At 44.0% G+C, this 17,501-nt stretch overlaps 1 protein-coding gene and 1 long non-coding RNA gene across 3 annotated transcripts; one reads left to right on the top strand and one right to left on the bottom strand.

Moving 5' to 3' along the window:
• Positions 1–731: 731 nt before the first annotated feature.
• Positions 732–11,811, bottom strand: LOC116901759. Of its 2 annotated transcripts, none has more exons than XR_004388017.1 (5): positions 11,541–11,811; positions 8,515–8,556; positions 5,317–5,478; positions 2,158–2,208; positions 732–847 (listed from the first exon to the last, which is right to left on the bottom strand). It is a non-coding gene; the product is annotated as an uncharacterized LOC116901759 (long non-coding RNA). The 2 variants fall into 2 exon arrangements; XR_004388018.1 differs by having other exon boundaries at positions 5,317–5,343.
• Positions 11,224–15,062, top strand: Gjd2 (gap junction protein delta 2). The gene is made up of 3 exons (XM_032903896.1): positions 11,224–11,400; positions 12,211–12,375; positions 13,460–15,062. Exons 2-3 carry the CDS (start codon positions 12,305–12,307, stop codon positions 14,352–14,354), a joined length of 966 nt encoding a protein of 321 aa, XP_032759787.1. The 5' UTR covers positions 11,224–11,400; positions 12,211–12,304; the 3' UTR covers positions 14,355–15,062.
• The last annotated feature ends 2,439 nt before the right edge of the window (positions 15,063–17,501 follow it).

The raw sequence follows: 17,501 nt of genomic DNA, 5'->3' as shown, positions 1-17,501 counted from the left end.
GGGTGCCATGTTAGAATGGCTCTTGGACAGCGGGTCAGAAAGTAGATGGGGGCAGTGTGAAGCCGCTGAGATAATTATCGATAGTTCCAATGGTATGCCAGCCAGAGCCAGAACTAGTGAGAGTGCGACTGCCAGAGTACACAGGGAACCGGTTCCGCCATTTTTTATTTTTACTGCAACAGCCAGAGCTCATCATAGAAGCAACATTTCATTAGTAGCATGAGAGAGAGTTTAGGAGATAAACAGAGGCATTGTGGGAGGATCTGGATCGAATAACTTGTGAAGGAAGGAGAGAGGTGGAGAAGAGAGTGCTTTAGTGCTTTAGGGATAAATGGGTCATCGTGGCTTGATGAATGGGTACAAAAATAGGAATAGACTTCCAGGCTTTTGGTTTGAGGAGATAGGTTATATTTTTAGTCACTCTTTCATAAAAATAAACTAAAAAAGGACAGTAGCAGGGCAGACAGGAATCAGACGACTTAGTTGTGATTTCTGAAGAAAAGTTTTCAATGAAGGAAAGATATATAGAAGCAAACAAGAGATAGATGTTCAGACAGCCAAGGTGTGAGAGTCGTAGGAAGATGTTACTACCTAAAAGTTGGAAGGCACGGGGAGAAAAATAGAATTATCAGAACATTGTGAGATCTGAAGGACATTAAACTGTAGCCACAGAGATGCACTGCAAACATCACAAAGCAGGGAGGAGTGGCCTGACCTCACAGTCCTTCTATCCTTTAAACTTGCTAGGACATCATATAGGTCAAAACTGAGTGCAGTCTCAGAGAAGTCACCAGTAAAGATAAGCATCCAGGGTGTAGAGCTGAACACATAATGGGAAAGAGAGGATCTAGAGAGCAAGAGAACAGGGATGGATTAAAAAGTTTAGTCCTGCTAATACTTTGTCATCTAGATGACTGTGTGGTGACTGTATGAATCTCAGCGGTGTTCTAAGCTGTAGATAAATCTTTGGGTATTGTTGCCAAGTTTAGTGACGTCCGATCCTTCTTTCTCAAGGATTCTTAGGAGAATTAGATATGATATTGATCCTTTAAATAGTGCTTGGGGATTAAGCATGCATCTTGTCTTCCACTGAGAAATTACAACAATGCCTGTAGTGTATACATTTCAGTAAGAGTGTGGGAGCTTGTATATTTCATCAATAGTTGGCAAGATGTATGAAGTACTCTGAAAGAGAGACAAAGTGACAAGCCATCTCTGTGGACTTGTTTTATGATGGGAGTCTTACTCTATACCCAGGCTATCCTTGAAGGCAAAATTCTCCGGAATGCTTAGATTATAGGCATCAATAACAATGACCCATCTGACCCTATCTTAACATAGACTAAGCTCTCCAAATCTTTGTCATGTCCAGTACACCCACCCACCGACATATATACACTTCTGCTTCTGGGTAAGTTATTTCCTCTATTTATTATTTTCTTAAGTTTTAAAGACTCTACCTAATGGTGTGGTGTGTGTGTGTGTGTGTGTGTGTGCGCGTGTGTGTGTAATACATATATAAATCACATTGACTATAGTCCTGGGGAAGAAGTGCAGCTTAGTTGTCGAATGTTTGCCTAGAAACATTGTGTGTATATGTCTATGTATATGTGTGCTCATACATACATGTGCAGTGTTGGAATTAAGGACCTGTGCACTCTACTGCTGAGCATTTTCGATCCCAGAAAATATGAACTCTGAAGGAAACTGAAACCTATTCAGCATAACTTACTCATTCACCAGAAAACCCCCACAAATCCCCGCCCTAGTACATCAGCGACTATGCACTTGACAATGTGAAGTGCCACAGACTACACTGTGGCTCTTACCGCACCTGGAAGGTCATGTGACAGTGCTTCCGGCTGCTCCTATGTAGAGCAGTTTAGGCATTTGCTGACTCATGATTGTGAGTTTTCTCTGGAGCTGGTGTATTTATAAGTATTTATAAGTATCCTCAGTAGTGGCAAACTCATCCTCTGAAGGGAAGGTTGATTTTGCCAATAACCAGAAGACCCTGGGTGCTAATGGCCGACACGAAGATCCTTCCCAACTCAGAACTCATAGAAGTAGAGCGAAGTTGTACCCTACGGCACAGCTGCCCGCTATGCAATGCAGGTGAGAGCCGTCTTTAGAAATCTTTTTTAACTTTAGACTTACTGAAAAAAAAATGCATTTTCACATTTGAGTAACCAAGTTGGCTCATAAAACCTGTAGAGGAAAAAAAGAAAAGAAAAGAAAACAAGGTGGATATTTTAAATGACTGATGAAAGTCTTCTAGTCTACTAACAAGGGACTTTGGATACAACCCCCAAACAGAAGCCAAATAGATGCTCAGAAACACTCTTGAGTTGTGGCACAGGGCTGGAGAGATGGCTCAGCTGTTAAAGGCTAGGCTCACAACCAAAAATATAAGAGTTGTGGCACAGTGCTTGGAACAAGTGTCTGTTTTCTTGAGGACATAGTTTCATTTTATCCTCTTTACGATTGCTGGTTAATAGAGGTATTAGTCCTACTTGGTAGTCAAACGCTTTAGTCCTATTTTGACAGTTGCCCTACATAAATCAATCAATCAATCAATCAATCAATCAATCCTTTAAATAAAACTCAGGGCATTTCCTAATATTAATGTCTCAACATATTTCTTCTTGTGTGGAACCATACTCCCCCACCTAGACTTCATTCTAGACTTTGCTGAACTATTGAATAGAGGCAAACTTAGACTTTTATTGGAGGGGGTAGAAGGAGGGAGACAGAGACCACAGTAATCTTGACTCCTTCACTGCGTGGCCATTCTTACCATTCATTGGAATTAACAAATGCCAGAGAGCTGTCTTGCACCATTTGTTTCCCGTGGCTAAAAATGAACAAGTTTGGATGTGGCGTCACAATGGACAATTACCTCTGAGATTTATCCACTTGTGGTTTCTGTTGGCCATTGTACCAAGGAACTATCTGTTCCTCCATAATTAAATAGCATTACAATTTACCTGCTGGTAGATGCAATCATGTGCTAGATCTAGAGACACGTTTCTTTGGTGTAAACATAATCTTTGAAGGAAGACAGTTATCTGTGTGAGGATATTCTCGGAGTCTAAGGAGCTGGGATCTGCAGTAGCAGTATCCCTCTCTTTTCCTTGGCTCTATTCTTGCTCACTCTGTTGTGGTCGGAAAGTAAAACACCCCATAGTCAGTCAGTCACATGTCTGAAGATTTGGCCAGGTAATGGTACTGTTTGGGAAAGCTGTGGAACCTTTGGGAGGTGTAGTGGTCACTAATTTGGGATGGGGCAGTGGCGTCTTATAGATAAGATCATTTTCCATTCATTCTGTTTCCTGACTGTAGTGAAAAGTGATGATCCAGCTAGGGATCCTGCTATCCTGCCTTTGTCTCTCTCTTTCAGCAGGATAGAGTCTCTCAAACTGTAAGCAGAAGTAAACGCGCTCTCCTGGACTTGCTTCCTGTCAGTTACTTGATCACGGAAACTAGAAAAGAAATACAACTTTCTAACCAAACCTTCTTGCAATGCAAATGGAGCATCGCTTTGAAATTGAACAGACAAACCCAATGGCCTCAGGGATTAAGAGCACGTACTGCACACCCATAGAAGAGACCCACACCCATTTGGGATACTTTGCAATCACCTGAGACTTCAGCTCCGAGGCACCTGACACCCTCTTCGGACCTCTGAGGGTCGTACATTCACAGGTACCCACATGGCTACATACATATACACATAATTATCTTTTAACCTTAAAGAATAAGCTTGGTCGTATCACTCCTTTCTTACCTTTCTTCAAAAGGTGCGTATGACTATTAAGAAAGATAGTTAACCATCTTTAACCCAACATACTGAGGTCTTCTTGAATTAATGTCCACCTACTTCCGCAACTTTGTCTCAAGACTCTACCTGCTTTGATGAGCCATGGAGAAAAGTCAGTTCTTTAAATATGCGGCTGTGTCTCACCTAGGGCCTGTTCTGTGCTGTTTCTCCAGCTGGGAAGGCTGTTCTGCCTTTCCCTCGAGTTTTGCTCACTGCTCACTCCCATCTCAGCAACAGAATATCTTTCATCACCCCTGCCCCATAGAGTAGGCCACCCTTTCCCTGCTCCATTCTACGCCATGACCTGTATATCTCAGAGTGGTCACTGAACAGTTTGTCTTAACCACAGTTTTGAAGGTAAACTTTGTCATTTGAGGTTAGTTTTGATTCTTTACCATCTGGTTAAAACGCAGCTGTCTCTTCTACTAGATTTTAAGTTCCATGAGGTCAGAGACCATGCCGCTCTGCTCACCTTTGTGTCTTCTTGGCACACAGGCAGCAATGACTAAGTCTCGTTGAACAAGTGAATGAACGAGAGGGTCAGAAATCTCTATGTGCAGAGATCAAGTATAAGTGATTTGGGAGAATGTGATTGGATCAATGATTACAAACACATAACAGATATTCGTGAAAGCCTATTGATTTTTTTTAAAATATGCCTCAGACTAGACCAATGACTCATCGCAATGAGCATTTGCAAGTACAGATGCATGGACAAACGGGTATAGTGTGGGACACACTGACTACAGCTTCCATGATGAAATGTTTGCCATGCTTTCTTCTCATTGGCTTATTTTTTTATTTTGTTATTTTTTTTTATTTTTGATTTTTATCCCTTTGGTGGGGGGAGATTACAAGGGTGGAGGTTAGATGAATGGGGTTGGGGTAGGTACATGGTGTGAAACTCACAAAGAATCAATAAAAAAACTGTTAAAAACTCCTCTGAAAGATTGTAGGTAGGAAAGGTTATCAGTTAATAGAGTAATAATTTAAGTATAATAACTAAGTATTAGTTAATAGAGTGACTATTCCATTCTTGTTTCTTTTTTTTTTTTTTTTTTTCATTCTGATGCCTACTCAACCATACAACTACAGAGTAATATAATCCAGGCATGTGGCTCTCTGACTGTCTACCCTGTTCTAGCGAAGTGCAGGAAAGGAGAGAGCAAGCTCAACTGCTTGGTGGCCCTCTTTTATACCACTTGTAACAAGTTGGTATAAAATCCTCAGTTGGTATCAGTCATATAATTTGGACAGTTTTAAATGGAGTTACCATGGGTGGTGGTGGCACACGCCTTTAATCCCAGCACTTGGGAGGCAGATTTCAAGGCCAGCCTGGCCTACAGAGAGTGCCAGGACAGCACTGTCTTGAACAAAGCAAGCAAACAAAAAACAACAAAGTTACATTTTTGATTGAAGTTTCTATCCTCTAGTTGCTAGGCAGCAAAAACTATAATTTTATTATCAGCAGTAACATATTCGATTTATTTTCTTACCTTAGTGAACAGCGATCCCACCTCTGCCTGAAACGGAGTAAACTTAATTAGTGACTTCACCACAAAAGCAGTAATGCTGGAGGACGGAATTCATGGGCCATTCTTGTGCTCTGAATAAAAGATGTAATCGGATGCAATCATTTCATTAATACACACATGGCCCTGTAATGGAAATTCAGAGGAGCAGATGGCCAGGAGTGGACTGAGATGAAATGAGATGGGTGTTTTCAGTTTAGCAACTAACTACTTAGCCTGTGTGGATTATATTAAGTACTTACAGAGCCACATGAACACATTTTCAGAATGAAATTCTGGCTTTGTGTCCAGCGGCAGCCATTCCCATCGTGAGGAGAGAGCCCACTTCACTGGGCTTGTTAAGAGTACCACTACTCTACACTCTGACTCTGTTCATTATTCCAGTGGGGCTTAAATTTGACTGCATACCGGACCCAGAATAAGCTAAATATTTTTTCTTTTGAAAATACAAATGCACAGATTTCACTTCCAGGAAGGAATTCTGATTTTTATTAGTCTGATTAGAACTTAGGTACTGTGAGCTTTCAAAGCCCCCTGGTGACTCTAAGATGCAGTAAATACAAGAATCACTGCATTTGTGTGATTCCCGTATTTCCACAAGTTGGCCCCTTTATAGAGCAATAAATGAAGCAAGTACTTTTTGTGCAATATCACTTGGAAAGGTTTAGATACCCCTTGCTCCCAAATAGTTGTTCGCTTCTAAAAAATAGTATTAAAAAAAACTATCTAAAAAAAAAAAAACTTCATTTCTTTGCATGAAGGCTTTGAAACTTAAATAAGGATAATTCCTCTGAGAGGGATAATACATTAAGTAGTTATCAGTTATTAACACCCGGTGTGTGTTCCCTTATCGGATTACTTTCCTTTGTGGTGGGAGAGCAAGGGGTGGGAGTGGGCGAGCACCGTGATGGAGACTTCAGTGGTCAACAGGATCTAAATTCAAGGTGAATCCCATCAGGGTAGAAACATGAGTGCATAGCAGGCGAGCCCTGACCTTCTTAACGCCACGATTCTTTAATAAACACAGTCCTTCATATCTTAGTGACCCCCAGCCATAAAGTTATCTCATGGCTATTTCATAACTCTAATTTCCTGCTGTTATGAATCACGCTGTAAATATCTGATATGCAGGATATCTGTTATGCAACCGCCAAAGGGGTCATGGCTCACAGGTTGAGAACCACTGAATTGCACTGAACACGGAATGACCGATGAGTGAGGGTGGTCCTTCTCTGGTCTCAATCCACTTCCTATAGAAGCCTTTGTTGTGGGTGCTTAAGAGAGACCAGAAGCCAGATTGGTTGACAAAAACAACCTCTGAACTAGACTACACCTGAGTCCCAGGGATCCTAACAAAACAGATGTTGGCAGCTTCAGAAAGTTAGGAAGCAGGCAGCCAGTAGAGTCTTCAAGGGGCTCCAGCATAAGTACCAACTCTTAGAGACTTTTCTTTGGGGGACTCACTCCGATCCCACCTATAATATTGGAAGCTCAGCTAAGCCAGCAGGAAGAACTCAGCCCTGAGGTCTGACTTTCAGCACTGTACTCTGGTGTAAAAGCAGCAGAGGCAGGGTGCTGATGACAACCAAAAGATATTCTCCCAGTTTGACAATTTCTCAAGGGCAGGCCCTGCCCACACATATTTCCTCTGTAATTTCCTCATCTCTTTTATACAGTCTGCAAACTCAGCAGGAAGCCTAGCTATATCCTGCATGGCTGGGGCTTTGGGTGGACAGTGACAAAGAGATCGTGGGGAGGCGGGTACCCAGACGCCAGGAAGGCTCTTTTGCCCTCACTATAGCTGAATAACTTGTGAATAGCTTTTGACTTAAAAGAAATCTCTTCCTGCAGGTCTAATGAGCCTCCCTGGGAAGCTCCCGATGTGAATGGGAATCACGACTTGACATAAACGGGAAAGATTATGTGTCAGCAGGGCTGATTTGATTCTTAATGGAGTGTTAATTTATTTGCTGTGATTTCACACATCTGCTCTGGCCACAATACCATATTACGTTAATCCCTGAGATATTACGGTGCAAGGTATATTTTCTATACACAAGGTGAGTGAGGAGTGGGTTATTTGTGCGTGTGATTTTTTTTAAAGGGGTACCTACTCTTTTGTTCAAAAGACTAGAAGGAGGAAGATGGTAGATTTGAACATCAGTTGGAAAAATGGTTTCTTGAGGCTAAGTCACAGTTTGGATTTTGGGCTCATGATTATGGTCATATTTAGGAGTATTTATGATCGGTAGGTTGGACAGCTTTATTCCCCTTTGAGACAGTAAATTTTATGTATCTTTCAAGGCAAGTGTTTCTCTAGAACTCTGGGCTGAGATTTAAACACATGGAAGAAGCACAAAGATAAAAAAAAAAAAATTTAGAAAGGGAGATATCGCCTTGTACCGAAGAATAGATTTCATTTGCCATTTATGTTCTTTTAAGTCTCCTAAAACAGGTTAGTTTTGCCCCTTCAAAAGACAGTTTGATATTTCCATTGGGGAACAGATGCATGTAGGCCACTGAGGGAAGTGAAGCTGAGTTAATTATAACCGTTTGTGAATGATATGTGAAAGATTTTAACGCGGAGACCAATCCCAAGTGGAATGGAGTCCCTCCCCATCACAGAAATCCCAGGACACTGCAGATGTTGCCACCTCCCAGGAGAGATGTGTCCAGGGCTCCGATCAGCTTTCCAAGGCCACCTTGTTGATGCTGATGCTGATGCTGCAGCCTAGGCTGTGCTGCTGCAGCTCTGCCTGGCTTGGTGCAGCCAGTGTCGTGATCACAGGGAAGAGGAAATGAGAGGAGAGCAGCAGGGACCAAGAGTTAGACGAACCCCACCCCCTGGAATCCAGACCAGCCCTAATGGGTAAAGACCCCCATATGGAAAGTGGATCTCCTTTTCCTCTGTTAAGTACAATTACACCACAAAGAAGAGCGGAGACAGGTAGCTCTCTTAGGTCACAAGAATTCGCTGTTCTGTGTGTCTTCATCATAGGCCTCCAGCAAATGCTTCATTTCCACAATGGTGAACGACTGTGGACAGTACCAGGAGGAGCACATGTCTTCTGTCATCCCAGGCACAGATGGCCCAGGAAAGCAGAGGCCAGTAGATCAACCTAGATTCTTACGAGTATGAAGGTCCAGTGAGGTTTCACTTACCAAATATTGGAAGTCGAGCTGTTAACAGGCTCGGTGTGGAACCTGTGGTTGAAGAAAATGATTGTTTTAAGCATATGTAAAAAGAGTGCGTCCAGTCGCACCAACATAGTAAATTAGGTCACTGTTAGGAACACTACGTCCCATTCTTGAGTCAGAGAATTCAAGCACAGCCTTCACTAGTCTTGAGGCTTTTCCTTCTAGAGGAGGCAAAGCTTTCCCTAGTTGGTTAATGCGCATTGCTGTTTGCTGAGACCGGGATTTACGAGGTGAACAGCCCAGAAATGATTATGAGTTAGATATTCCCAGGTGCCTATGCTCTCCATGATCCTAATCTTCATTGTTTTGGATTACGTCAGTCTTCCCAAAGACTGACTGCATTTGCCGCCGTATGGTAAAGATGTCATGGAAAGCAGCAGCATGGTGGATGAATTATGCCTTCTCTTCCCTAAGGGTTTATGTGCTAGTGAGGCCAGAAGCGAAAGGTCCACCTTCACTCTAACATGCACAATCCCTATGAAGTTTCACTTAACAAGGCACAAAGAGGCCTGTTTAAAGATCTATGAAGAGTGGGGTGGGATCTCTTGGTTTCTAGGATCTGTTCCTACACTAGCAAACATGGAATGTAAAAAAGTTCTCCAAATTTGAAGTGACAAGAGATTGCTTGCTACTCAAAAACTTGGACCCTACTTGCCCAGACTTTAATTTAACAGTCTGACATGGAACTTCAGTGTACAGAGGTGGCCTACTGGACACTAAGGTTAATTCTGTCAGTTCTAAACTTGATTTTCATCTGGTGCCATTTATTTAGTGATGTAGAGTGAGATTTAAATTAGAATTAGTGGGAGGAACTTTGCAGTTGACTTAAATGAGTATCTTCATCAGCCAGAATCGAGCCGGTCAGAAGCTAGGCGGATGAAATAGTGCCCCAAGGAAGGTCAGAGAGGCCCAGCTGTGCGAAGAACCTCTTCTATTTAATGCAGCACAATCAAGGCAAATTACTCATTGAAAATGGAGTAGATTGGACTCAAAGGAGAAAGTGAAACACAAATGTGTTAGACAACTCATGAATGATTTCTAAAAATAAAAATAGTTAAAAGTTGGAACTTTTCTGGATTTTTGTAGTCCCAACTTTTGGAATAACATTTGTGTTTCCTCTCTAGATTTCCTTTCTACACCTCTGCACATTTCTCTCAACAGGCTTTTGACCTTTGAAATACAGAAATTTGAAATGTAAGGTAATAAAATTTAAATTAATGAATATTTTAAGGTTACATTTTGTCCCATGGAAGTTTCTCACAGACCATAATTTTAGTTTCCTGAATGCATTTTCATACAGTTTCACAGAGAAACTGTTTGTGCTTTTTCTGTGTGTTGCAGTGCCACTGACAACTTCATTTTTAATAAATAAAGTAAAAACTGTTGCTTCAAAAATGGTGGTAAGAATAAGTTTTCATAGCTTTAAAAAACAAGCTATTGAGCTCAGAGATGTCTTACATTATAGTTTTGAGTATTTATACACCAGTGATACTGCTGTGTCTTTCACTCACTGTATTGAAATATATTTTCAAATAATAAACTGATGATTAGCAAGTCCGTCACAGGCCAGTGATTGAAATTTGCATTAGACTCCGTGTCTATAAAGCTCTGGAAAGCCTTAAGGACAGAAAGCAATTTTGAGTTGTACAACTTATTAGGGGACATTTAAAGGTAGTTAAACAGACTGTCATCCATTGTCTCTCTATGATTCTCTTAACTCCAAAAATGTCTGTCATGGCTGGAACAAATATGGGGGCTCAGGGGAGTGAAGAGGAAGCCTGGGAGTGTGCATCACGCTTAGATAAGGGAATCACCATCCCATCTGTTAACCAACTGGAAAGATCGCTTTCTGTCTCCATTCTTGTACTTTTTCTTTCTGCCAAGAGAGTGAAACCACCCCCACTGTAACCATGACACTGCCTTTATGATACACATGTCTCCATTTTTTTTAGTGGTCTTCTTACTACCTTAAGTGAAGAGCTGCTTACCTGAGCTAGAAGTGTCAACACCAAGAGACAAGCTCAGGTCCTGTCTGTAAGCATTATGCATGCAAAAAGCCCTACTCTGCACCCTTCCTCCTGGCCCTTCCTCAGGGCCACGAGATACCCAACCGACTCAGTTGTTCTAGAATCAAAAGCACCTCCTGGTGTAGCTTATGTGTTTGTTCCCTGTGGGTAATTAAGGCTGCATTATATCCCTAAGACCAGCTTGCAACGCGTTCACAGTCATATTTTTGAAAGGATGACAACACCTTACTCATTGTGCTTTTGATACATTTATATGACACACTCCCAACTTTGCTGTCTCCTAAAATTGACCTTACGTTAATTAGCAGCCTAATGCGATCATCTCAATTTTCCTGGGACCAATTAAGTAGGTGCTGTAGACGGAACTGACAACAAAATGTAAATTTAAAGACCGGTTCTAGAATCTGTTCTTTGAGGGAGGGAAGAAAGCAAAAGCTGAACAAGGAGAGTGGGGGTGGGGTGTGATTGTGAGCTACTGTTTCTGCTCCATAAATACTGGGTCTGGGTCTCCTTAAATCCAGGCTGGACCGTGCTGACCTGACCAGCATCCCCTACCCCCATCAATTACGTGCAAATGAAATCACGGCCTCCTAATCTGTGCTGGGAGAAAGGAGAACGCATTACGGCCCCTTGTTCGCTGCTAGGCACCTGTTTGGTTGGTAAATACTTTGTACCCAGACCTTCCTGCTCAGAACACCTTCACACCTGCATTTAGGCGTCAGCCAGCAGGGAGTCTCATTAGGTATTCCGCTCCTCAGCACCTGATCCACACACCGAAGTCGGGACCCTCTGCAGCACTCTCGCGGGCGGCTGTCCTCTCCCGGTAAGGGCTGAAAAACTCCCTTCCCCCAACTAGCACTACCATCTAGAAAAATTTTAGTAGTGTCTCGGAAGGCCCAAAGCTAAAGGTGAGGGACAGACGGGGACAAGCTAAGCCACCTACTCGGGTCCCTCCTCACTCACCAGCGTGTCTGTTCCTCCTGCGGGAGGCTGGCGGCCAGGTGAGATTACCTGGGCGCATCAGAAGCCCCAAGGGGCGCTGCAGTCCTCCGTCTCCCCATCCCCTGCGCAGCGGGGGACTCCAGACCGTCTCCTCCCCCCCGCGGCGCGCGGCCGCGGCCCCTCGGGCTCCGACGCTCGGCGACAGCGGCACGCCGCGCTCTGCTCCCCTCCGCCGACCTGGCGTGACGCAGGCGGAGACTACTTAAGGGCGGATTAGAGGCGGTGGCCGCGGATTCCCCAGCCCCGCAGCCAGCTCTGCGCGCCGCAGCGCGGGAGCGCCAGGTGCCCGCTCCAGTGACAGGCGCCGGGGTCGGTTCGCCGACCCTCCCTCAGACCGCAAGATCGCGGGGACCGCGGCGCAGACACCGGTCTCCCGCGGGCAGGAGCTCGGCCACCTGCACGCTGCCACCCAGCCCCGCCCCTCGCCGGGAGACTGCGGGAGTCCACCTGACCCCCGGACGGCACGGAGGTGCTGTCCAGCTCTTCCGCACCGCGCCAGCAGCTCCATTGGTTGGGACGCACATAGATTGCTTCCCCCTACTCCCCTCTTTTAAGTGCAATAAAGGGGGAGGGCCTCGTGGATTTTTTTTTTAAAGAATTTTTGTTTGCTTCTTTAATTGGGGGCAATTAGCTCCCTGCCAGGAGGTGCGGCCCGGGGAGGGGCCAGGACCAAGAACGTGCCCGGTACTGCCCAGTCTTTGTCTGCTGCCTCCGGATGCACAGCGATGGGGGAATGGACCATCTTGGAGAGGCTGCTGGAAGCCGCGGTGCAGCAGCACTCCACTATGATTGGGAGGTAAGGGCACCAAGCCAGCCGTCAGCGGCCCGTCGGGCGGCCCTTGGGAATACCTTCTCCTGTCTCTAACGACCCCCAGGTCCCCCAGGCAGCCCTCTGCTTCCTCCCCAACCTCTGTCCAAGTGCCAGTGTTGCCTGCATTAAGGGATTACCCGATGCCCAGTGACGCCCCCCTCCTCCAGTTACTCCTGACCAGCTCCCCCATACTTTCTCTATAAAGCACCACAGGGGGGAGGGGATTCACACTTCCCTCATCAGAAAAGGACTTGTGGACTCAGTCCTGGTACCCCCACTCTCCGGAGTCAGCTCCAATCTCCATCTGGTTCCCTAAATAGAATCTACAAGGAAGGCAGAATTGCATTTGGACAGAGAAGGGCAAGTGGGGAGATGGATTTGCTCATCACAGCAGATGCACCATTCTTTAACAGATATTCATTAAGCTAGACCATATTCTCTGTTAAAACTTAGTGTCAGAGAGCCACACACGTAGCTGGCTTCTTCTTGTGAATATATCTACGTGTACATATTTATATACATATGTATGTATACAGATATTTGTTCATATTTATAGCTACCTGCAGCTACCTATTTGTTTGTAGACATGTGATCTTGTATTCATAACCGTTTCTATAGAGAATTAAGTTCTACATGTTGAGACTAGGACATACACATACAAAGATTAATACTCACCCCAGGTGGAGATCCTCAAACACAATTCCTCTGTGAAGGATTCTGCATGCATTTGCCAGAGTAAAGGTGTGTTTAGAGTCTCTAGACATTCTTTACAAAAAGCTGAATATATATATATATATATATAGCAAAAGGAAATATATGCTACAAAGTGGCCATAAACAGTGTATGAAATTGTGCAGATGTGAGATCCTTGTAATATGAAATATTCCAAGCTTACCAGCACCAAGCTGCAAAGAGATAAAATTGTTTTCCAGGCTCTCGGTTCAGTACCACTCAAGGGTGGACAGCTCCCCTGTTCAAGGACCTGTAAGCACTGAAACAGAAAGAACAGGGACTTCCTCAATGACTTAGCCTATGAGAACCTTTCTCCCCCTCCTCTTCCTCTGCTCAGGATCCTGTTGACTGTGGTGGTGATCTTCCGGATACTCATTGTGGCCATTGTAGGGGAGACGGTGTACGATGATGAGCAGACCATGTTTGTGTGCAACACCCTGCAGCCCGGCTGTAACCAGGCCTGTTATGACCGCGCCTTTCCCATCTCCCATATACGTTACTGGGTCTTCCAGATCATAATGGTGTGCACCCCCAGTCTCTGTTTCATCACCTATTCTGTGCATCAATCTGCCAAGCAGAGAGAACGCCGGTACTCGACTGTCTTCCTAGCCCTGGACAGAGACCCTGCTGAGTCTATAGGGGGACCTGGAGGAACTGGGGGTGGTGGCAGTGGTGGGAGCAAGCGAGAAGATAAGAAGTTGCAAAATGCCATTGTCAATGGGGTGCTGCAGAACACAGAGACCACCAGTAAGGAGACAGAACCAGATTGCTTAGAGGTTAAAGAGCTGGCTCCACATCCATCTGGGCTGCGCACAGCAGCAAGGTCCAAGCTTCGAAGACAGGAAGGTATCTCCCGCTTCTACATCATCCAAGTGGTGTTTCGAAATGCTCTGGAGATTGGGTTTCTGGTGGGCCAGTACTTTCTATATGGCTTCAGTGTCCCAGGGTTGTATGAGTGCAACCGCTACCCCTGCATCAAGGAGGTAGAATGTTATGTGTCTAGACCTACGGAGAAGACGGTCTTTCTGGTGTTCATGTTTGCTGTGAGCGGCATTTGTGTGGTGCTCAATCTGGCTGAACTTAACCATCTGGGATGGCGGAAGATCAAACTGGCTGTCCGGGGAGCCCAGGCCAAGAGGAAGTCAGTCTATGAGATTCGTAACAAAGACCTGCCAAGAGTCAGTGTTCCCAATTTCGGCAGGACTCAGTCCAGTGACTCCGCCTATGTGTGAAAGGGCAGGTTTGGGGAAGGCCTGCTAGGTGGCAAGTAGCCCCAAGGCAGAGGATGACTCGAGGGTGTACAGGTTTGCCCTCATTTGCGTAGTGCTCGCTGTGAAGGTCTAGGATACAGATATTAAGAGGTCGTCATCAACACAAAGGAGAGGTAGAACTGTCATCACATGTCACACCATCAGTTCTACTGAGACCACCGGGTAGAGTGACAAGATGGCTAAGTTGGATGTCCTTGGGCCTTCTTCTTTCGTGGCCCTTCCTGCTCCTGATAATAGTGAACTGGCGTAGCTGCCAAGCAAGAATTAGCTCGGCTGAGCTCTGTATTCTGGTGAATGGCATGAGTCAAACACTCATTGATATAAAATTTGTGACCCATCTCAGCACATACCTTTATCCTGGGCTGCAGAAAAAAAAAATCCTGGAGGATATTTTTCCCCCTTCAGCATGCCCCTTTCCCTCAAACCCAGGATAGCATGCCAGCTTTTCTTTTTCCTTGATCTGGCCTTACATTAGCCCTAACACAGTTTATCTGCAAGCTGGAGGGAATTACATGGGGTGCTTTTTGGAGACCGGCCAGGGCAGAGGTTTGCAGTAGAGCCCCATATGACTGGCCCTTAGTCATTAAAACAAAACAAAACCTTAGGAATGTCTCAATATTTCCAATTTTTTAAAACTCAAATTGCACTGGTGCTGTTTATTAGGGGTGGGGGATGGGAGGGAGGGAATCTCAACAACACTTCTGTGAGATGGTCATTTCACTGTTGAGCATGTGTTTATGAGCTTTGAGATATTTCTGCCTTCTAGATTATGGACTGTGGATAGAATTAAAAATATGTGGGTTTTTTGTTTTGTTCTGTTTTTGTTGTTGTTGTTGTTGTTGAAATGGAGGGTATCTACTCAAGCCACAGAATTTCTAACTGGTAGATCTTACTCTAATTTCTTACCTAATTTTTGTGCTACACAGCTGCACATCATTTTGCCATGGTTTGAACTTACCTGTGTGCTCACACCAGAGACCTTAATCAGCCCACGTCCATCCCAACCTACTGTATCATCAGTTATTTTTGAAATACACACGCATGCACGCAATCACTGGCTCCAAACCTGGAAGTAAATATCATTGGTTAAGATGTGCTTATGGATATTTGTTTATTTGAGACATATACCAAAGGTTCAAAAACCTGTTGTTTGGACTGAGACAATTATGCTCTTGTTGCTCTTATTCAAGTGCCATATTCCACCTTTCCCACCCACTGTGCATTTAGCTGAAGCACTAGGCAAGAGTAGCATTCAGATAATATGTTTTTATGGAAGCCCTCTATTTCCTTTGAATTCTTATTATTATGGGGTGTTTTTTTTTTTTGATTTAGATATGGATGTGGTATGTTATACAATTGAGGATTTGTTTAAAATAAAGTTCTTGCCTTTTTTTGTAAACTGGGACGAGTCTGCATCTTTCTATTTTGACTGGAGTTCTGTTTGTTTAAATGGATGTTCAAAAATGTGATACTGGACAGACATTGGCCTGGGAAGTGGACAATAGATGGCGCATATCTGAAGATGAGCAACAAAGTCCATTTAGCTTTGGGCAGACGGGAAGAAGCTGGCAACTTTTACAAATGTTTCAATGTGAATGGTGAGATGTTTAAGCGATATTTCCTAACTTCATTCTTACTTTAGCCTGACCTTTCTCTGCCTGTGTAAGTATATTTTGGGGGATACAAATGTCAATAATACTGGGCCACTCTAACTCTGCTTAGGAATGGTCTCTCTCTCTCTCTCTCTCTCTCTCTCTCTCTCTCTCTCTCTCTCTCCTTCTCTCTCTCCTTTCTTCTCTCTCTCCTTTTCTCTCTCTCTCTCTCCTTTCTTCTCTCTCTCTCCTTTCTTCTCTCTCTCCTTTTTTTCTCTCTCTCTCCTTTCTTCTCTCTCTCTCCTTTTTTCTCTCTCTCTCTCTCTCTCCTCTTCTCTCTCTCTCTCTCTCTCCTTTTTTCTCTCTCTTCTTCTCTCTCTCTCCTTCTCTCTCTCTCTCTCTCTCTCTCCTTTCTTCTCTCTCTCTCCTTTCTTCTCTCTCTCTCCTTTCTTCTCTCTCTCTCCTTTCTTCTCTCTCTCCTTTCTTCTCTCTCTCTCCTTTTTTTTTCTCTCTCTCTTTCTCCTTTCTTCTCTCTCTCTCTCCTTTCTTCTCTCTCTCCTTTCTTCTCTCTCTCTCTCTCTCTCTCTCTCTCTCTCTCTCTCTCTCTCTCTCTCTCTCTCTCCTTCTCTCTCTCTCTCTCCTTTCTTCCCTCTCTCTCTCTCCATGGATTGTCACAGTTAGCAAGCATGCTGTCCAACCTGGTGTCTAACAAGATGTCCAAAGGTCTTCTCTACACTAACACTGTCCAGTAGAATTTCTCTAGTGATGATAATTTCTCCTGTCCATGCTGTCTAACCTGGGAACAATTAGCAATATGTGGTTAGTGCAACTGAAGAACAGAAGCTCTACAGCAAAGTTCTAGACTTTTCCATCAGCCATTTTTGTTGTGTCTTTAAGTGGGGATGGATCTCCTGCTTACACTTCATAGGGCCTTTCTAGTCATATCATTTTATCATTTCTCATCTTTCCTACAAGTGGTCCTATTTCTGTAGACCAATGTTCTTTATCTGTTCTTTAACTTTGTACATGTTCTAATGAGCTCTTGATTTGAACGGAAAGAAATGGTGTAGACTTTCCTGGGTGCTTGTTTTCCCAACACAATGGTCACACCTTTTAACTATGACCATGTAAATGCCAATTTTAGAATGAAAATGTGTCTATTTCAATCTATAGGTTTCCATCTGCAGCATAAATAAGCGGTTGAAGATGGTTATCCTTGAGTAAAGAAACAGATTCTCCTCTGCCTTGTGTTTGGTAAGCTAAAAATGTTTCAAGACACCTCCCAGAGCTGAAGGAAGAGTGTCGCTTGAGCTCTCTTAGCATATGCTTGGGTGTGAAAGAAATGGGAATCTGTGTGGAAAACAAGGTCTGTTGTATTTATGCCTTGATGTAGGATTAGAACAGGAGTGTTTCCTGGTAGAAATGCATCCCTCATCAATGAACTTCATCTATTGTAGTTGTTTGAGGTTTCTAAACACCTGCAAAAAAACAAGATGACTAACTCAGGAGTTTAGTC

Source organism: Rattus rattus, chromosome 5 (assembly GCF_011064425.1).
Source record: "Rattus rattus isolate New Zealand chromosome 5, Rrattus_CSIRO_v1, whole genome shotgun sequence".
NCBI lineage: Eukaryota > Metazoa > Chordata > Mammalia > Rodentia > Muridae > Rattus > Rattus rattus.
This window is presented reverse-complemented; position numbering and strand designations above follow the sequence as displayed.

Bases quoted from the DNA above. Each gene is read 5' to 3' on its own strand.
- Gjd2 (XM_032903896.1), top strand. From the start codon at position 12,305: ATGGGGGAATGGACCATCTTGGAGAGGCTGCTGGAAGCCGCGGTGCAG. The intron at 12,376-13,459 runs GTAAGGGCACCA...TCCTCTGCTCAG, and splicing joins CACTCCACTATGATTGGGAG to GATCCTGTTGACTGTGGTGG.